The 27,079-nt window shown below is 40.0% G+C and overlaps 1 protein-coding gene across 1 annotated transcript; it reads left to right on the top strand.

The window, feature by feature from the left end:
- Positions 1-6,758: 6,758 nt before the first annotated feature.
- Positions 6,759-26,434, top strand: LOC110047576 (VWFA and cache domain-containing protein 1-like). Its single transcript, XM_089273274.1, has 26 exons — positions 6,759-7,469; positions 8,475-8,619; positions 12,020-12,146; positions 13,716-13,783; positions 13,917-14,021; positions 14,386-14,761; positions 15,131-15,279; positions 15,552-15,707; positions 15,926-16,063; positions 16,762-16,879; positions 17,083-17,182; positions 17,423-17,506; positions 18,066-18,173; positions 18,298-18,385; positions 19,076-19,128; positions 19,534-19,682; positions 21,422-21,630; positions 21,978-22,037; positions 22,205-22,283; positions 22,361-22,457; positions 22,683-22,778; positions 23,481-23,631; positions 23,795-23,955; positions 24,453-24,603; positions 24,906-25,152; positions 25,578-26,434. Exons 1-26 carry the CDS (start codon positions 6,829-6,831, stop codon positions 25,964-25,966), a joined length of 4,245 nt encoding a protein of 1,414 aa, XP_089129400.1. The 5' UTR covers positions 6,759-6,828; the 3' UTR covers positions 25,967-26,434.
- The last annotated feature ends 645 nt before the right edge of the window (positions 26,435-27,079 follow it).

Genomic DNA, 27,079 nt, shown 5'->3' with positions numbered 1-27,079 from the left:
ACGAACATTCGGCACAGCTGAGGGTTACAATATTACTCGGAGATACTTCATGTAAGCAGGATCTATTTTTCGCGTTTCGTTTCCGGGCGATCACACTACAGTTTTGGAAATACCTTTTACTTTTCCAATTCCTAAAAATTCAGTTTTAAAAGTCGTAGGTTCCCTTGTTAGTTTCTTTGAATTCGAAGCCTTTACCAATTGCAGCACCAAGAATCGTGGAGGCAGCGTGGCCGAGTGGTTCAGTACAATTTTTAACCGTGTATAAAGAAATGTTAAATAAATAAATAAAATAAATAAGTTCAAGGCCTCCACCCTGCCACTTGCTGGATTTGTTTCTTGGTAGTCCCGAGTTCAAATCCTTGGTCATGCTTTGTAAATAGCCAACTGGTCTGCCTCATGCCAGTTGGGATCTTTTACTATGTTACGTTTATTTGAATTAGTTGTTTCCTTTGTTTCAGTGGCATGCCTGTAAACTAGCTAAGCTTAGTGCTTGTATAGCTAAGTGCATGACCACTCTAAATAAGATAGGTGCGTGAAACTGCCCCATATTCTTGTCACAGCGTGTTCACAGACCGATCTATTTTTAGTTTGAATTTACCACGAATTCAGACCACCGCGGGAACCTCAGTGACCAATCACAAGCACTGACTTAATTTTTAACTGACGTCATCATTTCACCGGAAGATTAAGCCGACATGTCCACCTGAGGCCGCCATTTTTTCCTTACCTATGCGCGCTCATGTAGACCGGAATTGACCTATTTCGCCAACCTCGTTCCCACGGCTTTGCCCTTAAAGATTTGGTGGGGGGGGGGGGGGGGGGGGGACGAGGAACGAGGCTGTTATTTCGCGGGAAAAGAAGCCTAAAAATAAACCCATCGATCTGTAAAAAATGCCATGACATAGGCTTAGTGTGGGAGTTGCACATTCCTAGTGATGGGCTCCCGACCTGCTCGTACTTACTTATGCGGCAGAATTCTGGGGGACGCGAGCCGATATGCGAGTGTTTCCACAGCTTTAACGACTTCCATAGCTCTTGGTTTGCTTTCGGAGGAACAGACCTAAGTAAGCTAGGAACGCGGAAGGGCAAGGAAGTCCTTCTGTTAAAAGCCTCTTCCTCGGCTTGTGCCGAAGTAAAAAGATCAATGAACGAATAACGAGTCCCTAGGACCTTCCACATGAAACTAGCTCGTTTATCGGCAAGTTTTGTCTTATTTTATTGGGTGATGGAGTCTTACGTCAACTTCGTAATGCAAAGTGAAGTCGGTATCAAAACATGTTTGTTTAAACTCTGATTGAACGCTTTTACCGGCAAAAAACCCGGATAATTTATTTAACAGGTGTTAAAATTTCTATGGTTCACAAATTAAGCTGGAAAAAAAGTTAAAAAGCTGAGTTAATACTTTTTTTTCTAAAAAGTAAAACAATGTCTGTTTCGTTTATACTGAAATCAATGACTTTTCTAAGAAGTTTCTATTGTTATGTGGCCCATATGTTATTTAAGTTAGCATTTCAAATGTCTTTGCAAACATTTATCAAAGAAATACTTCGAGGTCATGTTATTACAGCAATACCACGACTTTGATCCTCTATATCAGGTTTACCCTCTTATGTCTAACCAGTTTATTTCCTATATTTGCGCTGATATAATACTGGAAAGCAAGGTCGTAATTTTGAGGATGTCTTCTGTATCATTACAAGGCAAAGCAAGCCGAAATATCCTTGTTTAGTAGATCGATCGAGGCAAGCTATAAGGTATTTCAAGGTATGTATCGATGTGTAAAGTATCATCCAAGGTGATAATTTAAAATTCTGTAATACAGTGTATCGACATATAAGTACATTTCTGACTGCCGTTAATAATGGGGTTGTATACTTGATAAAGATCATGCATGGTAGTGAAAAGCAACTCATCTTTATTGTATCAGATGCGTAATAGAATGCTCGAGGAAACTCTTGCAGTAATGACGAAGTATCGAAGTGAAGTACTGGTGCGGGAAGCGCGGTGGCCTCGTGGCTAGTGTGCTCGACTCGGGATCGAGCGGTGCGGGTTCGAATCCTGGCCGAGGACATTAAGTTGGGTTCTTGGGCAAGATACTTTACTCTCACAGTGCCTCTCTCCACCCAGGTAAATAAATGGGAGGATGGAGGATTCATGCTACGGAAACCGGGATAAGCTCTGGCCTCTTGGGCCTCTTGGCTCAAATGCAGACTTTACCTTTTTACCGATGTGGTGTACGGGGGGACGGGTAATTTTAAAGAGATGATACTGCAATTCTTCAGTTCATTAATATTATTGTTTTAGAATTGTAGAACCGCGCAACTTAACGATAAAACCATGAATAATCCTTGTCTGGGAACAAATTCTATGAACAATGTAATATTTTGTGGAAACGCGTTTCTAATAAACATGTGTGTTCCAAACATATTACGATATGAACCCAGTATTAGATGAAAAGTGTGCTTGCGGAGTAAACTGAACATATTTAGTCATGATTCAAGCAATGCACTGCCTGATATGAGCCCTGAGAGTCAAAGTGAAACTGGTCATTTCATTAGCGGCGAACAGACGACGCATGTTTGAGCCTAGAGCTGTTGAGGCAGAGCAGACTGGACGAGTTAACACAGGAATACGTAAAACACAAACTTCGGCTCCGGAATATTCTCTTACTTGAAATAGCAACACCTTGTGGGTCAGAAGAACGATTGGGAAGAACAACCATGGTACAATATATTCAGTGTTGGTTAAAGCGTGATGGATTTGAGTACAATTACACAAGGATCAAAAGACTCGCCTTAAAGAAAGCCTTTTTCATGGCAGTCTTAGACTCGTTTATACAGCTGCACAGTAATGCCACAAAAACTCCCGCTGGAGAAACTAACATTGCTATTTTTTCTAGAATTAGTGTTAACCGTTTCCAGTGGGGGGCTTTCTAAAGACACCAATATCAGTATCAAAATTATCCTTATTGGTATCCATACATTTATCATTCTTTCAACAACTGGGAGAATTTCACTTTTCGTCATTTGAGCACTGTGTTGAATGTATGAGGGGAAAGGAGAAATATGATCAGTGTAGGGTTTAAAAGGTTAAACTATACTATTTGATCCTATTTCCTGCAGCAAAGTTTGGAACTTGGTTTGAACATCAACAAAGTACATGGCCAGCTAGAATTTGCGCTCTGCTGAAAGCATCTCTTTTAAGAGATCACAAACCAACCCTTTTTTCTTGCAGGTGTTAGATGCACCCAAGATATTTGCTGTAATTTTTAAAAGCCCTTGTTGTTTTCTTAGAAGTTCTCTTTATTCACTGCGGGAAAACCCTCTCTTGCCGGGTATATCTAAAGCTCATCTGATGTTTGTTTGGAAGGAAAACGTCTGAAATAGTCCTTGACGCTGAGACATTGGTAGCTTGCATTCTAAATTGTAGTTATGGAATGGGCTGTTCAATAAAACCTTTTGCAATGAGATATATGTTGCTTCTCTCACGGATAACAACTTTAACTTTTATCCGGCTTTGTCAGAAACTGTTGTATGTCGCTGTAGCTTACTTCGAGAAGGCTAAGTAAGTTTGTCATTTGTTTATACATCAGTTTGTTGTTCGCCGAGCTGCGAAAAGCTTAGCTCGGAGAGTGGGAAATGTCCGCGACTTTCAACATGTTCAAAACGCCAGTATTTACAACCCAATGAATTTGAATAAGTCTGAGAGATGCTCTGAGATGATGTTTCTTACATGAATTTGAGCTCGGTCGATAGCTTTCAGGCACCACATGATTCAAGTGAAGAATCTCCTTACTCTCCTTCGCATGTCTGTTATTGTTTTCTTTCTATTTTTTCTGATTAGGGGGAGAGGGAGGGGAGGGGATATCATTCTCGACTGCATTTCGGTCCATAAAGCAGATAAAGACGCAACTGAAAACAATACCTTACCAGTCATCTTAACCTCACACTTGGTCAATAATCCACACACAATGTATTTGATGTAGGTCAGGACCGGGCAGGCAACACCATGGGGATCTCATTAGGTACCGGTATTTAGGTTTTCCGTGCTTAAGTTGAAAGCGTAACTGGGACACGTGCGGGAATATGACACGTTCAGGACACGTTCTGCGGCTTGGCACAACCTCGTGTGGTGTACTTGGGAAAATTGGCAACGCTTTGTTTAATCTCGGTTGGAAGCGTTAACTTGCTGACTTGTGTTAATTTCACGATATTTTTCCTGTTCTTCTGAGCACTGTATGGTTCATTTATTGCGAGGAGAGCTTTTGATAGATCTTGATATGAGTGCACATGTCGGATTGTTCCTCTTAAAAATTTCGCATTTTTCAAAATTCAGGTTTGGTAATCCAGAAAGGGACTACAAAGGTCTGGTTTTAACAGTGAGGCGGGGGAGTTCGCCATTTTTTTGCCCCCACTTTCACTTGCATGGAAAGTGAGTGCCTCAGTATTGCTCGAGGATGTAGGTGGGGGTGGGGTGGGTGCCGGGTGTTTGGGTCGGAGGCATTGACACGGTTAGCAATAGGCGCAATTTGTTCTGATGGGGGATTGACATCAGTTTAATTCTGGGATCCATAGCACGCAGTGACTCCGCTAGCGACCACTAGCAGGTTAGTAGGGTAGTTCGTCAGCGCCCAGGTTCGTTGTATAATTTCGTTTATGATCCTAGAAAGATAAATCCTAGTTGTTCCTTCTGTTATTTGAATCGTTTAGCTGTAAGCCTCTGGCCTTGTTACAACAAGGATACATTTGAGTCATGTATTTCGCAACATCAAAACGTCAATGGCTATTATCTTTATCACTCAGCGTGTAATAGATTACGACTCACGTAGTTGTCTCCGCTGATCACTGGAGTAACACTTGCACTCTTTCACTCTGAAATGGAGTTCGCTGCGAAATTTTTCTGCATTTCGTTTTGTATTTGAATCCTACAGTTGAAGTCCTGCCGTGAATGATAAGCCTACACCAAGCCCGGTAAGGTGTCACCTACTTTGAGTGCCTGTTTGGGAACATCATGAAATCACATTACCTTTATCTCACCTGTGATCTATGTATTTCCACGAGTAATATTTTAATTCCGTTCTTTAACATTCATTTTCACCTGGCGAATATTGAGCTAGAGCAACTAAAATAGTGTTCAAGATCATTGTAAAATTTAGTTGCTTGGGTTTGCTGGCGGAATCACAACGAACCCGCTAGCAAAGCAGGGTAAAAGTTAGTTCGAATAGCATTACGTAAGCATAAATTACTTGCTGCATTTCAGTTACTGATAAAATGATTCACTGTAAATTTTGATAATTAAACGGGCTTGTGTAATTCAGACAATTCATAAGTTGTTCTCGAAATAAAACTAATGAACATTTTTTTGTAACAGCAACTAACAAAAATTGCTTGTAATGCACAACAGGGAAATACTGATTTACCCCAAAGTTTGACCGTCAGTGACTAAAATCTAAACAGGAAATAAACTTGTTTCCCACAGCTGTATTACGGACGAAGTGTAAATGTATATGACTAACTGGGCTTGTTCAAGTCGCCGTACTTTGATCTCGTAATCACGGCCAATCAGTGGTGTTTATATAGCGTAACAGTAAACAACTACACGTATGCAACTGGGATATGTTTACCGGCAAACTGTCATTTACCGCAAATCCAAACAGAACATGAGTCAGTAGTTAATCTTTTGAGCTAATTATCGGTATGGCAGGCGCAAGTCCGTCGGCACGCAAAAAAATCGAATTCGTTTGCTTGAAACCAATGTTTTAAGAAAAGCTTTTTCACTTTGGTTATTGTAAACTAGAGCTCCACGTTTAAGAGAAAGTAAAGATTTTCAGAGTGTGGAATAGAAACGTGCTCTCTGAATGTTGTCATCTGTAAGTTCAATTAGTAAGCGCCTTAGCTCTTGAAAACAAATGTTAACACTAGTATCACTACACTGTTAGCATGCTGTGAAGTGCAAGTGATCTGATCATTTGAGACGATAATTTGTCAGTATTTGGTCAAATAAAGCGTGAAATGTTCAACTGGAATAGAAAAACTGCTCATTACATGGGGGGGAGGGGGAGGGGGGATTAACGCGCCGAGGACCTCCTGAAGTAAGCCAATAAAGTTGCATTCATAAGCAAAGTTTTTCATGCGGGGTTTGAATTTTATTAAACAAATTAGCCGTTTTCGTTTCGTAGTAGAATAAAAATCATTTGTTTCAATGCATGCTTTGACGTCACGAGTGCATGTCTCACGGCATACAGTAAACATTAAAACACTTACATCAGCTTTCTCTCGAAGAGGTTTGGAAAATGGACTCGATAGAATGGCATATTTTACAGTGTAGTCTGAAATAATTCAGATGATTGAACACTTAACGTTTTTTCTCGATTAAAGTCTCCCGATTGGAATTGTAAATAAGCAGATCAGGCATTTGCAAGAAGGAACAAGCTTTAGGTGAAGTGGCATCCATGAGTGGCAAGTTATCATATGGCTGCCAAAAATAATGAACAACTTGAATAAACCGCTGGAGTCAGACGAACGCACAGTCCACCAGGCCAAGTTTGAAATTAACGCTGGGGCATTTAACTGAAAAAATAAGATATTAGTTGGAAAAACTCGTTTCTTTGGAATGCAATCCTCTGACAACTTGCTAACATTCTCCTTTCACTAATTGATCGTGTTCATTAAATAAGGAAACATTAACATAACTTTGTCAACTATCGGTTTTACAAATGAGAAAGATACCCCATTGCAATTTCCGGAAGAACTAATTTGCTCTGTTCTCTGTTCAACAGCTACTGGCTGCATATTTGTGGAATTGCCGCAGTTTACTTTCTGCAAAGCAATGACAAACTCATTTTTGAAACAAGTTGTTACAGCTTTTGTTAGCTCTATGATACTGTTAAACAGTGATTTATCTATACCGCCCGTTACTGGTGCCGCTCAAACGAACACTGCTGCTAAACAGATAGCAGACTGTTTACATGAGGTATTCGAGAAAAATCTCGGATTCAAACATCTACAGAAACTCTACGATTCACTTTCTTGCGCCAATCAAGACGTCGACGCCTCAAAATTGCTTCACAGTATAACTGAATCCGCCTCTGCACGATTGAACGCTTCTGTAAGGGTTTTGAAGGATCACAGTAGAAGGTTACAACAAGTTTCATCAGAAACTCAAAAAGTAAATATTGTCAGATGTTGTCGCGGACTCAACGATACAAGTGGCTCTTCTCACTTTAGTGATAAACTTCGCTCACTCGTGGATCTATCTACAGGCTGTTCTATTACTCAATCATCTTTACAAAGCGCACAGAACAATTCCAGACTCAATAATGAGTTATTAAATGGGTTTAAGAGGAACTTTAACAAGTCTTCAATCGTGGCGTGGCAATATTACGGATCCATAGATGGCGAGTATTTACAGTATCCCGCGAGTACACGATACTGTAATGGCAACACTTCAAATTTCGACCCGAGGTTCAAGTAAGTGTGATCCTTACGAGTCACCTACGTATAAGTAAACTTTAAACAGTCGGCTCTAAGTAGTACAGAACAGAAGATGAAACATGATAGTCCGTGAGTGACTTTCTTTCATAAGCCCTATTTTTCAAAACGTTCCTGATTATTGAAAAAAAAAAAAATTTTGCTCCCTTGGCAATCAGGCAGGACATATTTTCCCTCCATTTCTTGAACCTATTCTGATTCCCTTGCTGGTTTGAAATAATGGGAATTTATTGCAGTCATTAGTTACCCTGGAATTTTAAAATGAATCTCAACCTGCAGGAACAAAACTGTCTTTTAAGCCAAAGTTTTAGAAATCGCAAACAGACAAACAACCTTACAAACTAATTAACTTAGTAACTTACTAACGAACAAGAAAACAACAACAACTGGAACTTTAACAATTCCGCTTCAGTAGTGCTTTTTTGCCTAAGTGCTTTTGGGGAAAACAATAACAAATATGTTTAAATAAATAAAAAACAACCAAACAACTGGACTAAAAACACTGGTGACAAACAGATATATGCAGTCTGTAGCTTTTAAAGGAAGGCACCTCTTTCTCTGCAGATCTTGAGGATTTTCAGTTAGTGACATCATCTACAAAGGTTTTTGGTTCTCGTAATATTATCTGATCGATCAATCTAGTTTCCTCAGCTTCAAAAATATAATTCGATACCCCTCCCCCATAATAAATACCTATCTAGAAAAACTCTGCCTCCGGTAAATGTCTGATAGACAGGAATACGAAAGCTTAAAATTAGCACGCTTCCGTAAAGCTCTAGACTACGAGTGGTCCCTTTTTCGCTTAGTCCGTCGTGCGTGACGCGAAAGAAAACCGAAATCTCAACATAGAGTCTAGGGTAGAATCTAAGGAATGTGTCGTATTGAGACACTGAGTTGTTTTAGGGCGTCTAGTCTAACTAACGTATTTGAACATTCATCACATGTCCAAGTCTGTGGTATTGCTGTTGTGCTTCTGTAATCCAGATCATGGTACGTGGAAACAGCTTCACCTGTTAACAAGAATCTGGTCATTATTATTGATCGCAGCGGTTCAATGTCAGGGACGAGAATGAAGCTGGCTATTGATGCAGCCCTTACAGTGTTGGACACACTCTCACCGCAAGACAATGTAAGTGATTACGGTATGTAATAAGGTCGTTACAAGCACGGCAAGTCTGACCAATTTTCATATCCTTCTTGAGTTCACGTTACATACTTATTCTCGAGTTTTTCTCATTACTATTTCAGTTCCTTACGGTATCTGAAATATGAAGTGTCAAAGAATACGGTAAAAGCCAAGTACAAAGCGTCTTTTATGTCGTTAATTTGAATGTCGAGGAAAAGGTTGTTGTTATTCATCGTGGTGGATGCAATAATAAAGTGTATTATCGTTTGTCTCACGATGTAGTCACTTGAGATGTAGATCGCGACGTTTCGACTGCTTACTGCTAGTCTTTTTCAGGCGATAAGGTCGACTGATTGCACGGTACCATTTATATCACAAAGGTCGGCTGTGATTGGTGCTTTTCGATTCTCCTATTGTTCCATTGTTCCGGCGAGTAGCTGTTCCCTCAGTGGTCCGCTGTTGTACCGTTCTCCTGTTGCTGTGTTTCTTGATCGTGGGTATCCATGCTTCAGGAATTTCAATTCCACTATCCCTGTTGATGTTGTTAGGGTGAAGTCTTATGTGAATAGCTTCCTTGACCCTACGTGTGTACCAGTGAGGATCTCGATCAATAAACTTGACCTCATTCCAGATAGGATAGTGGCCGGTCTCGTGGGTGTGTTCAGAAACGGCGGAGGTCTGAGTACGGGCGAGTCGTATATCCCTGTCGTGTTCTTTGATCCTCTCCTGCATAGATCTCCCTGTTTCCCCGATGTAGACTTTGCCGCACTCACAGGGAATCCTGTAGACAACACCATCTTGTTTAGCCGGGTTGACGGTGTCCTTTGGTCGCACTAAGTGTGACCGAAGTGTCGTGTCGGACTTAAAGACGTGCGAATGCCTTGTTGTTCTAGCCAGCGGCGGAGAGACTCCGAAACTCCTTGGACATAAGGTAAAACGGCGGTGGATTTAAATTCCGCGACAGGCTCTCTTCTTGGGGTTGTTCGTGCCTTTGTGATCTTCTGTACAAAAGAGGAGGGATATCCGTTAGAAACAAGTACAGATGACAGATGTTTCTTCTCTCCAGCGATTACTGATGGTTTGGTGACGAGACGTTTAGCCCGGTCGTACAGACACTTCACAATACCGCGCTTTACTGACTGAGGCTGGTGTGAATCATACGCTAGGTACTGATCAGTATGTGTTGGTTTCCTGTAGACACTGGTGGTAAGGCGGCCATCAGGTTCTCTGTAAACAGACGTGTCGAGAAAGACGATCTTGTTGTTGTCTTCGATCTCCATGGTGAAACGGATTGATGGTTGTTGACTGTTCAGGTGTTGCAGGAAGACGTCAACTCTATCCCGATCCAGGATGGTGAAAATGTCATCTACGTAGCGTTTCCAGATCTTAGGCTTGCAAGGTGCGGACTCTATTGCTCGAAAGAGGACAACTCCATCATGGTCCTTCCGGCCGACAAAGGACGCGCCAGCGTAATCCTGGACGCTGACACATACCACGCAAAAATGTCAGCGCTAATTGATTCCGGACCGTACCAGCTGCTCAACAAAGATCCGACAGACCGCTTGACCTGGAAGCTATCTGAGAAGCTGCTAACCCTGAAACGGAGTGGACACATATCAGAGGCGGTTTATAATAAGATCAGACCCCGACACAAACAACCACCTAGGATCTATGGTTTGCCGAAGATCAACAAGGCCGACACACCGCTTAGGCCGATTGTGTCGTGTGTCAACACCTTTGCATACGACCTGTCTGCTTTCTTGGCTAACGTATTATCTCCTCTTGCGGGTAACTCGAACTTCACAGTGAAGAACTCAACTGACTTCGCCTCCACCATCGCCAGTGAAGAGATCCAGGACCACGAGATCATGGTGTCTTTCGAAATATGAAGTGTCAAAGAATACGGTAAAAGCCAAGTACAAAGCGTCTTTTATGTCGTTAATTTGAATGTCGAGGAAAAGGTTGTTGTTATTCATCGTGGTGGATGCAACGCTACGCTACGTAGATGACACTTTCACCATCCTGGATCGGGATAGAGTTGACGTCTTCCTGCAACACCTGAACAGTCAACAACCATCAATCCGTTTCACCATGGAGATCGAAGACAACAACAAGATCGTCTTTCTCGACACGTCTGTTTACAGAGAACCTGATGGCCGCCTTACCACCAGTGTCTACAGGAAACCAACACATACTGATCAGTACCTAGCGTATGATTCACACCAGCCTCAGTCAGTAAAGCGCGGTATTGTGAAGTGTCTGTACGACCGGGCTAAACGTCTCGTCACCAAACCATCAGTAATCGCTGGAGAGAAGAAACATCTGTCATCTGTACTTGTTTCTAACGGATATCCCTCCTCTTTTGTACAGAAGATCACAAAGGCACGAACAACCCCAAGAAGAGAGCCTGTCGCGGAATTTAAATCCACCGCCGTTTTACCTTATGTCCAAGGAGTTTCGGAGTCTCTCCGCCGCTGGCTAGAACAACAAGGCATTCGCACGTCTTTAAGTCCGACACGACACTTCGGTCACACTTAGTGCGACCAAAGGACACCGTCAACCCGGCTAAACAAGATGGTGTTGTCTACAGGATTCCCTGTGAGTGCGGCAAAGTCTACATCGGGGAAACAGGGAGATCTATGCAGGAGAGGATCAAAGAACACGACAGGGATATACGACTCGCCCGTACTCAGACCTCCGCCGTTTCTGAACACACCCACGAGACCGGCCACTATCCTATCTGGAATGAGGTCAAGTTTATTGATCGAGATCCTCACTGGTACACACGTAGGGTCAAGGAAGCTATTCACATAAGACTTCACCCTAACAACATCAACAGGGATAGTGGAATTGAAATTCCTGAAGCATGGATACCCACGATCAAGAAACACAGCAACAGGAGAACGGTACAACAGCGGACCACTGAGGGAACAGCTACTCGCCGGAACAATGGAACAATAGGAGAATCGAAAAGCACCAATCACAGCCGACCTTTGTGATATAAATGATACCGTGCAATCAGTCGACCTTATCGCCTGAAAAAGACTAGCAGTAAGCAGTCGAAACGTCGCGATCTACATCTCAAGTGACTACATCGTGAGACAAACGATAATACACTTTATTAATTTGAACGTGTTCAACAAAATGTTACTGTTACCCGAACTAAGAACGAAGTCTGAAAGGATCACAAGGAATATAAAATCGTCATGACACAGAGTTGCTCACTGAGTGGTTAAACACCTAAGGCGATTCGTTTCTTAACTCGGTCTTAAACCTATCTGATATCACTGGTTGTCAGGTCTTCTCGCTAGAGTACAGTCGACAGACGTGTGTCACACCTACCTATGAAGGCTCACATTGTTGGTCTGTGTTGTTTTACACTTTCTTTTTTCTTTTTCTCCAGGTTGGTATCTTAGCATTCTCGCACAGGATCCAGACTCCCTCTGGTTGTTTTGGTACCACAGTGGCAGCAGGAATTCCTGCTAATTTAGCTAAATTAAAAAAGTGGGTCCGGGAACTTAGAGCGCGTGGTAAGTAAAGATTTTTCCATTTTTTTTCCCCAACATTTCTCTTAACCGTAGTTTCGGCACTTGGAGCTGAAGGTTTTCCGGCAGACCTTAACGGGACGATATGCCATGCAGATAAATCTTAACGAGAACGACAAAGCTAGCTCCTCTGGCGGCACAGCGGCGAAATGAGTCAGCCTCGTTGGCAGGGGAGGCGATGTTGGAAATGACTGCGCGTGCTCTAAGTCGCGCGCGCCATTCTCGAGTAAGGGATGAGTACCATAATAAGAAGAACCTGCGTCAAAATGGCGGAGATTTAAAATTCCCATTTGATTTTGCATTTGTTTTTATTTCGCGAAACGAAGATCGCGACAAAACAGCTAAGCTAATAGTAGGAAGTTTTTTGCTTAAAGTGAAGCATTCGTATCGAATTTACAAGTTACTGTTCAAAGCTTTTCAAGATTCATTCCCAGAGCGTCTTCGTTAGATGGGAAGAGCGATGTAATATGGTGATACATAAAGTTATAAGACGAAATCTGATAGAAAATCGAGCAATTTCAGGTTTTAGTGGACAAAAATCTGGTACCAGAATAATTTTAAGTATTTTACAGTCATTTGTACATTTTCTTAAAGGTAAATACATAAATAATTGCCTGAAACAACACCGAAAAAAATTTCCCGTGGGAACGAGAGAAAATGAATTTCAAAGTTCACAGAACCTGTGCAAACACAGGCAAAATTTAATCATCAGTTTCATTTCACCAGTACTTTCATATGTTTCATACGAAGGTCAACATTCGTTTTCGACGTTTGGTGTTGCTAGAAAGGATTTTTTTTTTGAGAAGATATTTAAAACAGTCGTACAGAAGTTTGCAATACGATATAAATAATCTTGGTACTTGGCTTTTGTCCACTCGTTGCTCGAACTTCTGGGTGGATTCCGTCATAAACCTTTTTAGCTTGGGAGGTTTGGTTTCTCATTACAGACCACGTGATATTCTCTATCCATCTACGGCCCAGTTCAGACGTCGTGCTTTTGCCGTGCCGATCTAAATTCAGGAATTAAGTTCGACAAAAGCACGGAAGAAGCACGGCGTCTGAATCAAACTTTTGAATTAAGTTCGGTAAGCAATTAAGTTCGACACGCTCTGCCGTGCTACACGACTCTAGCACGGCAGTGATTCAAACGTCGTGCTTCTGCCGCGCTAAACAAAATTCATAAATTATATTTATGTATTTTGGCGAGATTGCGTTCCCACGGGGAGTTAGGACGAGAATTGTTACGAGGCATCAGTATATCCCGAATTTGGTTCGACTCTGTCACGACGTCTGAATCAAAGTTGTTTTCCTGCCGTGCTACAGTCAAACCTAATCGCAATTTAGTTCGGCACGGCAGAAGCACGACGTCTGAACTGGGCCTAAAATATATTCATTATTATACACGCCACTATTCGAAAAAAAGTTGAAAGCAAGAATTTCCAAGAGTATCTTGGTCTATTGGCAACGCCACGTGGAAGCCGAAGAAGGAGTAAATTAAACAGCACAGATGTGTTGTTATCTGGATAAGAACAAAAATGTTTGCCTCTGTTTCAGGATATACCTATTACGCCCCAGCTTTCAAACACGCCTTCGCCATGTTTCAAAATGTCACCAGAAATCAGGTGAGTCATCTAACGAATCATTAATTTTCATCAGTTAATTATCACAGTGTATACAGGGTACAGATCAGAGGTTTTATTGCAATAATCAGGACCGCCTTTGTGAGCGTTAATTTCATGTTTTGTTTTGTGTCAGGGTTCTGGGAGAAGTAACATCATCTTGTTTCTCACGGATGGTAATCCAAATGATGCTGATAAAGCACAAATATATCAAGAAATTGAAGAAGGGCAGGAAAGATTGGTGCGTAATTTGTCTCTGAATACCAGTCACATAGGATGACTCATGGTTTTATGAACTTCAATGGTAAGCTGAAGTTTAATTTTCCATCAGAGAGAATATGAAAGATTGCGGAAATAAAATGGCAACCGAAAACGTGCGAATGAATTACATTAATGAGAAGGGTTTGTTGAGAATTTTAATGGAGTTTTAATACAGGGTTATTTATTAACTCTAGCTATGTTACTTTTGTCATTAAATTCTTAAACGCTCCAATGGATTCATTGCCCTATTAGGAGCATGTGTTATTGCATGCTGTTTGTAGCGTTTTCGCATAGTCGTATGCTTGTTCTTAAAACTAAATTTATTTTATTTCCTATTTTTATAGAACATGACAGTCCAAATAAACACGTACGCCCTTGGTGTTGGCATATCTTCTAAAGGCCTCAAAAGACTACAAATAATCGCCTCCAACAATAGCGGCGTATTTTTCGAAATCAGAGATCAACACAGAAGGGTGTTAAAACGAATCATGGGAAGTTACTATACATCCATCGAGTCTCCTCTTGGACAGGAGCCCAGACTCTCTGTGCCTTACATTGACTCGAGGCTTGGTGTTATGGTGACGATGTCACTTGCACTGACTGAAAATGGATCATTTAAAGGAGTGCTGGCGTTAGACCTGCCTCTGGAGCACCTTTTCAAAGAGGCCCTCCAGATGTCGTCTCCCTCGCTGTCCTATGCTATACTTGTAGACAAGGAAGGTAATGTCGTGAACTATCAATAAAAATAATGGCAATTGATTTTCGTGAATTAAGAGTTTTCTTGAATGAAGTTCAGAGCTGGACTAAGCTTGACCAAGATAAAGGCTGGATTATCTTTGCGCAGTTTACTTTCATTTTACTTGGCATGCCTGTGAACTAGTTAGGTGTAGCTAAAAGCATTGACCACTGTTAACAAACATATTTATTGCGTTACTTTGTTATTATCCCGGTGACTTAAGGAAACGAGATTCGAACAATGACTAGTACTGAACTAAAACTCAAAAGATATTCAACATCTGTTCAAAAGCTCCAAAGATCTTATTACCGGATAACTTGTTATTATGTACGTTATATTCGGCTTCTTTTCAGGTCGCACTATTTTGCACCCATCTCTTCCTGGTCCCACTGACACCACAAGCAGCCGCTCCTTTTTACCACTGTCTCTATTTGAGAGCGGGCTGCCTCCTGACGTCATATTGAACATAACAAGCGGAGGTTCCGGTCACCAGCACTTTAATGTAAGTAACTTGATTTTCACAGGCCTTACTTTTTTACATGACAAGGCAACACTTTTACGTGGTAATAGCCATTTTCTAAGAAAACTGGTATGTTCCACGTCCTTTCTGCGAACACCTCTCGCTCTACAATCAGTACAAAACAGTGCCAATTCATCTTTGAAACACTCTTTATGTTTACTTTTAGAAATAATATAAGATCGCCTCACTCTGTCTCGCTTCAAAATCACAAGTGAAAATATAGTAGGAACAAAATGATCTTTTAATTGTTGTAGGCTGGGTTTCCTGTGCCACTTGGTGATCAGTCTACAGATGGAGCACACATATTTCACACTAACGCCACGTACCTCTGGTCACCAGTAGGAAACAGCGCTTATTCCATTGTCTTTGTGGTAGCTGATGGACAATCTGTTACAACAGACTTAACGTCGGTAAGTTTGTGTTCTTTGGTGGTTGTAAAGTAGACAGAACAAGACAGAAAAATGTTTATACAATGTTAGAAATTACGTTTTTTCGCTGATTTGATTTCCTAGTTTTGCCTGCAGGATTATTAACATCACCTGCTAGTCTAGATTGCCAATTTTTCGTAGAATCTTCTTTTCTCGGTCCACTGATGAAATTTTTCTACTTCTTGAACGTTTTTCTGTAGTTTAAAGATAATGCGCAGATTTCATCATCGTTCTATCATCGCTTGGATTTGGTGTGGAACGATACCACCTCCCATCCTGACGAGGTCTGCAGTTTGAGAGAAAATCTTCTCATTTCTCCAATGTCGTCCACTGTAAAGGTAATTTCATTCTTTCGTAATTTATGTTAATCTTAGAATTGAAGTCACGTCACCCTTTGACAAGTTTTACCAATGCTTTATCAACTTTACCTTTGACTTACAGATTTTAGTTCTAATATTACACATAAAGAAAAAAAGAAATTTTAATTCTAGACAATTCAACAATGTAAGAAAACATTAATAAACGGTTAAAATAATTAGGTAAATCTTGGTTGAAGAAAAGTAATTGGAGGCAGTTGTGAAACTGAGTTTTGAAAACCCGTTCTAATCATACAGGGCGGGTATTTCTGAGGGCCTGCAGCTGCGCAGGAACTGCGTACAGCCAGGAGTCCATCACTAGGAGCGTGCAACTACCCCATATTCCTGTCATGGCGATTTCACAGACCGATCTATTTTTAGTTTGAATTTACCGCGAGTTCAGAACCCACTGACCAATCACAAGCCCGGACTTGACTTTTTAACTGACGTCATCATTTCACCTGAAGATAAAAAGAAAAACTTCCATTATTTTCCTTACCGGGAGTTGCACGCTCCTAGTGATGGGCTCCTGGTACAGCTGAGTTTTGACAAAGTCCCTCTTTAGAGTATTCTCTCTTGTAAAAATGTCGTCGACAATCAATGGAAATAAAAAGAATGGACTCTTACATTTTTTCTTCGTTAAGTCAGAGTCAGTTCAGATATTCTCGTTTGAATTTCAGATAGCCCCAGTTGCCTTCAACGATTCTGATGAATATGTCTATAGGACGGAGACCCTAGAGGATGTGCAAGATATCCAACGGTTTTTTAATGACAACACTTCTCAAGCTCAATATAAAGGTCTGGCTTTATTACCAACAAACAATATAGATGCCTGTATGTAAATATATTAAGATAGCTATTGATAAAACACTGTTAGGAGACGATATGTTCCAAATCCCTGCTCAAAAGATAATATCATTGTTATCTTAGCAGCTAAAAGAATATTATTATTAGTTGTTAATCATATTTTTGGTAACTCGCATTTCACTGATCTGGTATAGGTTTCAGTAAAGCAGTTCGCGCAGAAGTGATACTTACTTCAGAGTTAGAAGAGATCTGGCGTAGAGCTGACTTTACAAACCCGGATGTAGTTACCTGGAGGTGAGCACGGGACGAAAAAATGCGCATTATCTCATTGCACACAGAAATATTTCCATCAAACTGCATGGTGGCGTCATTTGACTACAAGTATCAGAAATCCTTAACTTCACGTTATGTTTTTCTCATGCTAATTGGCCCAGTTGTCACCCCTCTGTGGTTTAAAAAAATTTAAATTTTAGTAGATGTAGTCAAATGACGATATCGTGCAAGTGTGCTATTGATGATTATTTTTCTTACCAGGTTTGTTGGAACTGAACAAGGAGTATTAAGAACATATCCTGGTCTGCGACTGCAAAAGACGTATTCTCACCGACAACAGTCTTGGTCAGTACATGACTGCATTATTTCTGAGCTTACGGGTGAACAACGAAGGAAAAATATTTATTTAAAGCTATTGAAAGGTACCAACATCAACAACATAGCGGACTGCATTGTATCTGCATCAAGTTAGGGAATCCAGCTTTAACTCAGCGCTGTACATTGAAGCAAGTAAAGCCGAACAAAGAACAAACAAAAAAAAAACACCAAACACCAGTCCAACATCTTTCTTTTTATCTGCAGGTTTCGCCCTCAGACTAAATATATTATTTAGTTATAACTCATGTTTTAATTTGCCCCAGTAAATTGTGAAAGTATAAAGGAAATTGTCTTTATGCAATAAGAGTTGTACTTACTTCAGTCAATTGAAAAAAAATACGTTTTCAGAAACCAATCCAAAACGAATAGTGGAATAAATAAATATACAGGCAGATAAGTATAAATAAATGGATTTTAAATAAATGAAACGAGAAGATAATGAAAAATAGGTTCAATAGATAAAAGACGAAAGTTACGCTATTTCTGTTGACGGTATTACCTTGATATGAATATTGTAATTTGACAGGTATAGGCAAGCAGCGTCATCTCCGGAGAAACTAGTGGTATCATTGAGAACCTCGGTTTATGAGCAAGACAGAATGTTAAGCTTTAGCAAAGCTATACGAAAGACCAGGCAAGTCTTGTGATGAACATGTAAGCTTAAGCTTAAGCTTAAACCAGTCTCTGTTGCACTTTTTGGATGTTCTTGCGTTGTAAGTGTTGCCAACAAAATCTCTGTTATTTCTTTTGATGCGCAGCTGCGAAGGTAGTCAGTTGGGAGACTTGCTAGCGGTTATGGGAATGGAGATGACCGAAAGTGCTTTCTTACAGCTTATTACTGATAATGTAAGTTCATTTAACACGCAATGCCTCGTGCAAAATCATTTAGAAGTGACGGTAGAAGACAGTGTATAACGTCTTGTCTGGACTAGTGACTACTGTGAAGTCATAGACTCTTTTCAGAAATGGCGACTAAATTTGAATAACAATACTTTATACATCCTTAGCGTCGTACGTATATTTCCAGACAAAGGTTTTTTCACATGAATGTGAGGTTTAGGATGTAACGTATTGTTATTCAAATTAATTTAGGCCCATTTATGCCAAGGGTCTACTCCTGAGACCTTGACTCACGGTATCTTTGTCTCTGGTAACTATATAAACTAAGGGATCTAAATGGGAAAGTCTATACCAAGCCAAAGTGACCCATTCCATTGCAGCTTAAGCCGGTTTCCATTCTCATAGTTCATCGCAGGATTACTCCTCCCCCGAGCATTAAATTCGCTGGTACTCAATTGTACATCTGGTTAGAGAGAGGCACTATGAGAGTAAAGCGTCTTTTCCAAGAACGCATCACGATGACACCATCGCACTATAGCCATTAGGCCAGTAAAAACAAAATTATTTTTATGTTTATCGAACCTGATAAGGATAAAAACAAGTTAATTTCGTGGCTTTAGACTTCCGACTTAAAAACGTTACGGGTTAGGGCTAATAAATGATTGCTTAACCCCGTAATTTGCATATCCACTTCAGGTTGATTTGAATGAAGATACAAACATGACTTGGTACGTTCTCGAACGCAGCGGGTAAGTTACATACAGCTACTTACATGAAATGGCTATTAAGATAGTTACTACTGTGATTAGTCAAAATCGGGATAATCTGAGTCAAAGGCGTCTGCGTCAAGCAAATACTCTCTTGTAATTTTCCTTGGTGTGGTTATCGATTTGTTTTATTTACACTCAACACAAATCAGCTACTTAACACAAATCTATAACAGTTTTAAATTCTATTGCAGTAGATAAATGCTTGTCCTTTAATGCATGTTACTGTTTATTGTACACCTTAAGTGACCTTGAGAATTTTAAAACAGAGGCAGAGCTCTCTTATGTGGAATGGGAATGTCAATACACCTTGGTTTAGCTTGGAAGATCTTTTCTCAGCGATGAAAAGTGACATAATTTATTCTTGTATTTTCGTTAACGTTTTAGACACATCGTGCTTAATTTCTCAAGTTCCACTATTTTACAAGCTCACAAGAAACATATAACAGAAGTTATTCCTTGGCTGGCAAATGAATTAATCAAAAACGAAAAGATTCTTAAGGTAGGATTTGGTAACATGGCTGTTGGGGTTGCCAAGTAATTGGGTATCATACATATGGTATCCTTGAAATGGTTTAAATTACGGTCACCATCTCGCAAGTGCGCATATATGTATGGGTTATTGACCAAGTGTGAGGTCAAGATGGCTGGATATTGGTCAAGTCCTCTTTTTGCGAGTTTATGGACCGAGACGAAGTCGAGGTCCATAAACTCGCAAAAAAAGAACGAGGCCAATATCCAGCCATCTTGACCGAACAAGCTTGGTCAATAAAGGATTTATTATATGGTTTTCGGGGAAATTTTTCTTGCGGGGCACGGCGAGTAGTCCCGAGCGGGCAAGATAGCTCCATGTTGCCCGCTCGGGTAGCCAATCACAGCGCAGGATTTGATTTATCTTGCCCGCTCACGGAGCTAGCCATATAATAAAAGGTTTATCAAACTTCGTTAGCAGTATACAAGGGGCGAAATTAACACCGTTTGGGATTAGGTGATTGGGTAAGATATGAATATGCATAAGTGATTAGGTAGGTACAGGTAAATCATTAATAAATATAAGAAATTAGAAACCTATTTCTATTGTGTTTCACAGTAGAAACGACGAGAAACTCGCCCGTTTTAGCCCACTCTTAGCGAACATTGACTGGTTTGCTTTTAAAATAAAGTTACGCCCTGCGTTCATCGCGTGATTCTTAGTTACAATTGCAAATTGCGAATTCATGCTAGAATAAAAGCTCCTGCTTGTGTTTAGACGTTTTCGTTTTAGTTGTTGTAACTTTGGTGGTTTCGTTATTAATGAATGTATTGTTTTTAGCGTAATCAAACGTGTCTTTTTCTTGTAGCACGCGTGTGTTTATCTCATAACCCAGGCACGGGCGAGTGCTTTGTTTCTTTTGTATTGTGAAACACAATACGAATAGATTACTAATCAGTTATATATATATATATATATATATATATATTAATGATTTGTCTATGCCTAATCTATTTTACATATATGTCAATGGTTTGCCTAATCACCTTATTATCTCATCCAAAGTGCAACTAACTCCATCCCTTCCATCCCTAAAATACTTTCGCTACAAAAGTGAAACCAAAAATAATGGATCGGAAGTACCCTTCCTTACGGTACCTTTTGATTTACACCGACGAAACGATCAGCACATATGCGGTAAATATATAACCACAGGATGAAAACTATTACTGTTAAAACAACAACAACAACGAGAACTTAAACGGTTAAGTATTATTTATTATTCACTATTTTATTATTATTTATTTACTATTTACTGTTTATTATTTATAACTTGGAACTAAATTATTTTTATAATTGTAATCAGTTCACCTCATTACTAAAATCGGTCGTTCAATATTAGTACACGTACTTTGGAAGAATAAGTATTATAAAAACAAACTTTTTACCTGTCCACCTCGTTTTGAAGTTCGACAGTGCGTTTCTGCACCAACCTGTACGACAGATATAGGCTTTTCTACGTTCCAACTCCGTTTAAAGATGAACCCAGAGCAGTGCCTTTAAACCTTATTTGAGTTCGATTTTATGACAATAACCACATGAGTATGGAATGAGTGTGAGTACGTAAGAGTACGAAAATCTTAAATGTACATTTTCTGTAAAGCGCATTTGAATATCTCGATAATATTAACGCTATATAAATCTTTAATTATTATCATCATTAGACCTTTTTCTGAAACAGAAATAGAAGATTTTTTTTTTCCTGCCACAAAATACGACTAATGCAATGGCTAACTTGAACTGATTTTCAGGCTTCTTGGTGTAATGATTATCAGCAGCATGCAGTTGAAATGTTTTATGAGCTCTCGGACCTCAATGGTGCATCTTCAAACAGTTCCGATCCCTGTCGTCAATTCAATATAAGCCCAGTGCAAGGCACATCTCTGTTCTTATTAGGACTGCCATCCAGGAATGTAAATAACTGTTCTGATAGCGCTCTCACATCCAACGAGGTTTGTACCGACAATTTTTGCCTACGAGTCATTGACGTGAAAAATCGCAGAATTCATATTGGTTTCAATTGAAAATTCTCATATTCTGAAAACAGGAATTGTCTATCGGAAGCCAATAAGTAGTTACGTGACCAAAAATCTGTAAAGGATGATGAAAGTCACTAATGACATGCGAGGCGTAGTTATTTCTTCATGTCTCTCCAGCTTAGAGCATTACGTTTTTTAACGAATAAGTGGTGTTCGCTTTCAGAATGTTGGTGATTTAACAATCACTATCTTTTGCACATCATAAACAGAAAGTAAGCTTCTTTAAAATACAAATTAATTGCTTCTTTATTTACTTTCAGGATTGTTTTTGTGGGAAGTTCTGTAATGTTTGTTCGATTGACGTCATGTTAAACTGTCAGGTTAGTTTCGAAAACAGAAGTGGTACTCCATCAAAAATTGCGAATTGAAGTTTTTTCTATAACACCTAATGGGTATCGATGTTGTGGAAAGCATTGCTGGTTAGGTAAAGGTGCGTTGGTTAAACGAAATGCTAAGTCGGAGAGCTAATGAAAAAATTGTCTTTTAGTGTCCTTGCTCATGTCATATGTCATATGACGAGTGCGACAATTCTGTTACAAGACTTTGGACTTCATTACCTTGCCCCGGTAAGTGGAATTCTCGAGGTGTTCGTCAATGTAAAACAACAATTCACTTGTCTTCACACTGCTCATGTTTCTTCTAGTCCCAGCTCCTCCGCTGTTTGACACAGAAAAAGAAGACAAAGCTTTGCAGGAGGCGCTTGCTACAGTACCAAGATGCGCACGGGATTGTCTAAAAATGTGAGTGCCAATGGTTCTACGATTTTTTAAGTCAAAATGACAATAACGTGTACATTTTGGCCATTGATTTAATATGGTGAATATTAATTACGTCTAAAATACCCATCAAACGTCTTAAATTATTTTTTAAAAATAGCAGTGAAGATACCACTGCTCAACCGTCAGTTGCCCTCTTCCTGAAGAGACCGATGATAATTTCTAGCTATTTCTTATGTTTGTTTGTAGAGGGAACATGACTGAATGCCAGAAAACTGTAGGCTGCCACTGGTGTTTAAACGAAGAAAGTCCATCATGCAGTTCAGGATGCAGAACAGGACAAAGGTATCACACAAGACCGTGAAAGGTTTTACTTGTGGAGGCGTGGAGGCAGCGTGGCCGAGTGGATAGGGCGCCGAACTTGAAATCTGGAGGTCGCGGGTTCAAGTCCCGCTCAGACCACTTAGCTGGAGTTGATTCTCGGTAGACCTTAGTTCAGCTCCTCGGTCATGCTTGTATATAGCCAACTGGTCTGACTCCCGCCAGTCGGGATTTTTAAGCCTATTACGTTTAGTTGATATATTTGTTTCCTTCATTTAAAATGGCATGCCTGTGAACTAGCTAGGTGTAGCTAAGCGCATTGACCACTGTAAACAACAACATTTGACATTTTTTGTGCGTGTGTGTTGTGAGATTGTTCAGTTACGTTGGAATCCACGGAAAAGATAAAAGTTAATAGCGTCAAAAGATTTCTTCCTATATTGATTACCCATACTACTAATGTTAACAAGAAGTATCTTTCTGCTTTCAACTAATGATGATATGTACGTTATCACAAACAATACAAAGGCCGGTGCATGGTTGATTTCAGGAGCTAGAAGCGTTTGTCTTTATAGGAGTTGAAAACTTTAAGTGGAACATTCACATGTACTGCAGCAATGTATAGGGTCATAAAATGTTCCAGCTCAAATAAAATGCCTTCCTTTTACAATTTATTTATGGGAACAATCTACACAACTAACACATTTTTTCATATTTTTTTTTCAGTTTATCGATGTACGTCCTTTTTCCTTGCCAGAACTTGATGAACTTATCTACTGGGGAACAAAATAGCCTAAAATACCTGTTTAAGGAAGCAATAATACGACTTGTTCCAAAACTCTCCGCGCTAAACATTGATAATTTACAACTACAAAAGGCAAGTATGCTGCTGCTTATTCTGTGTGACTTGACCCATTTACGGAAAGGTGAAACTGACGCGAGATATGTTGCAACGCGTAACATGTTATTAATTAACCTATTTATCTAAGAACTCGACTACGCTTTAGATTTTTTAAACACTTTGTCCATTCCTCTGACAGGATGGAATTAAATTCAAATTGTATGGAACTACCTCAAACAGTGACCTGAAGACATTGCAAGAAAATATCCAACGCTTGGTTAAACAAGGCAAAATTGTACTTGAACCTGATATAGACTTACCTGAGATTTACTCTGCCAGGAGTACCGAGCACTTTACAGAGTAAGTTTGTAATATCATTATGAAGAAAAAACTGAAAAGTGGTTCTGTTTGCATCAAGCGAGTAAATGCAACGTTTCACTGCTTAAATTAACTTCTAGTTGATGCCGTATTGGACTTAATAGTACACAGCAGTAAGTGAAAGAATGTGCGGCATAAGGAAACGAATATACGAGCGTAGCAGTCATCCTGTTCGCGTGGGCTGAGTTCAATGTTTTCCTTATTCGATTTACAGTTTTCTTCAATGAAGGTCAATATGTAGGAGGAAAGTCTGATCAGTTTCGCGTAAGAGAGTGATTGTTACAAAAACTCGATAACAAAAGTAGTTAAATGTGGAGAACGATTTTCGAATTTATATTCAGTTGAGACTCGTTAAAAGTTTACCACTTTTTTAAAGTTCGGATATCCGTTTTTTCCTTCCTTAAACCCCGACCGAAGTAGCAGAAGATTCGGAAGGATGATGTCATTTTAGTTAATGTCATGTTTTCAAATCTCCATAGTCTCCATATTTTATTAACCTTGGACCAAGCTCTGCCACAGGCCTCACAAGAAATGAGCGCAAACATAGAGACTCAGTTGCAGTCTATTCTGGTTACATTGTTGGGCAGGTCACACGTCAGCAGAATCCGTCGCTTCAAGCTCTACAATGAGGTAAAAACGACTGAAATGTAAACAACAATTTTTGTAAAGCTGTACATGCCAAAAGCGGTAAAATGCATTTTTCTCTTATGACAAAAGTATGCGATAAACGCTCTATAAAAAATGCGTCACTTTGAGATTCGAGTTTTATATTAAATAACAAGACATCAATTTACAATTTTGCGAAGGGACTCAAGGAAAAGACTTTCATTATAATAGATACACGTTTTTATTGTATTGGGTCTGCTGGGTGCTCACAGCAAGTTAATGGGTCAGTTTTGTGCTCTCTGTTAATATTACTGTTTCTCTACCAGACGTCTGTACAGTTGTCCTTGAGCAACGAGGGTGAAATCGACAGGTATCCAATCCAGAACTTGACAGAGAGACTTGAAGCAGCGGTGACAATTGGACAAGTCTTTTTTAACGCTCCTTTTGTTCCTGGAGAAGCTGCTTCAGAGAAAATTCTTGTTACAAAAATGTTTGCTCTTGCTGGGTTTGATTTTCTGTGTGATCCATTCACACCTACACCGCAGACCACTCAACAAGTTTACAGCAGCACAGGTAAGGTAGCCATCTTGATGCAGCGTGTCTTAAACCATAACGTCCAGATTAAAATATTACCCATTTTAAATTTTATCTCGTCTTCAAAGCTTAAAGATAAGACAGAAATAGTTCCCAAGCAGCCAGTTTTCCGGCCTCGTTTACAAAGGGTCAAACGGAACGAATGAGTATATTTCATATAATCCCTTTGTTATTTGGCTAGAAGGACATTACACAAGTTTGCAACAAAACGGCTTTCAAGCTAGATCATACCGATTTTAATGTCTGATGGCTGAAATCACAGTGCAACCCGAGCATAAGATTCTTCTGATAACCCTCTCGTGGCGGGTTGGAACACATCAATGCTAAATTTAAAGTTGTGAACTCCTTATTATAAAGGTTACACTTAAAGAGCGAGAAACGATTGAGTGTTATTTCATTTTTAGAGTGGAGTACAACCACCTCTCCTACGTACACTGAAAAGGAAAGGGAAAATAAACAAGGTCTTACTCCAGTGGAGATAGCAGTAGTCGTGACAGCATCTGTTCTCACTGCCTCTTCCTGTCCCTGTATTTTATTTATAATGTTGACAAAGAGAAGGAATAGGACAAGGAAAGGAAAAGTGTGTCCTGATGGAGGTCCTGACGAGGACCCACCGTCTGAATTATCAGACCTGTCAGAAATAGACGCAGATATGAACATTACTGTTAATCGAACTTATTGTACTCATGAGCCAATTACGAGGATTCAGCTGACGCCAAGGGAAGCTTGGGCCAGAGCAAAGCAACTTACTATTCCAGCGCCAAAAAATATTCCAGAAGGAGCGTGGTTTTGACTTCTCGTTGCAGCTGGTTAGGTACCACGATGGAGGTCTAATCAAACACGCGCAGTATTCAGATCAATAAACAGCCACGTGATTTGGAATTCACACGTACATACGTTTAGGTGCAAGTTTGTTACATGTTCCTCAGTTTATGATGTTGTCGTTTGCCAATGAATTTCGTTAGAGAATTCTTCTTTCCATTCTGATTGCAAAATTTTACTAGTTGAGCCTACTAAAACTCAAAGCATGCTTACAAAACAGGAGCAGAAGAATTGGATTGCAAGGACAGCAACGACACAAGGCGGCTTTGTAGGTGCCACACAAGCATAGCCATAAGTACAAGAAACCCACTTGTAAAGCAAGCACAAGAGCCTTGAGCTGATTTATAGCTGTGTTATGTTTTTCTAAATATTTATTTAACATACAGACGTCTCAACACTCTTTGAATAGAACCGAGTATAAGCCTTTCTGAGAGACCTATATCCTTTGCTTTACTCAGTTCAATGAAATGTGTTAACGTGCAGCTAACCCTATTGCAACATCCCCTTTTCCTATGTGAAGTTTTGTTCCATTCCATTCCTTTTCTTTAGGAATTGTGCTACACTCGGAGCCTATCTCCTCCTACCCTTATACAATGATCTCGCAACATTTCCTCCCAGACCCCCAAAATGCTCTCTGATGCGGTCTTTCCTTAAAGTGGGCTATAAAACTGGCCTGCCCAACCCTATAAGATGGTGTCAAAACCCATGTTTACCGCTCAGGGAAGTTTCCTTCAAGTTTTGCTAACGATTTCCTCCCTAGACCCCAACATATTACTTTCTGCTGGAGAGGCCACTTATTAGTCGCCAATCACAGAGCTATCCCGGAGAGAAATTGCCCCGCGCCTCCAAGGATCGAGATGCTTGTGCAACTTCTCTGGAAGCATAAAAATATGTTAGCCATAAGTCCCCAACTACAAGTTTGTCTTGTGATTTGATGAGCAAATAGATCATCCAGCGAGTCATGTGTGGAGTCTTTAACTATGGACGTCATCAAATTCCGGCTGATCTAGTAGATTTGCAAGTTCCTTTTTTCCTCCTTTCTCCGGCGGTGCATATGACCCTGCAAAATTGAATTTGTTGAACT

This window comes from Orbicella faveolata, unplaced genomic scaffold (assembly GCF_042242905.1).
Source record: "Orbicella faveolata isolate gen_17 unplaced genomic scaffold, um_ofav_v1 contig_35, whole genome shotgun sequence".
In the NCBI taxonomy this organism is placed as follows: Eukaryota; Metazoa; Cnidaria; class Anthozoa; order Scleractinia; family Merulinidae; genus Orbicella; species Orbicella faveolata.
The sequence above is the reverse complement of the archived record's forward strand: the minus strand, read 5'-3'. Positions and strand labels throughout refer to the sequence as shown.

Bases quoted from the DNA above. Each gene is read 5' to 3' on its own strand.
- LOC110047576 (XM_089273274.1), top strand. From the start codon at position 6,829: ATGACAAACTCATTTTTGAAACAAGTTGTTACAGCTTTTGTTAGCTCT. The intron at 14,762-15,130 runs GTAATGTCGTGA...GCTTCTTTTCAG, and splicing joins TATACTTGTAGACAAGGAAG to GTCGCACTATTTTGCACCCA. The intron at 22,779-23,480 runs GTATCACACAAG...TTTTTTTTTCAG, and splicing joins GGATGCAGAACAGGACAAAG to TTTATCGATGTACGTCCTTT.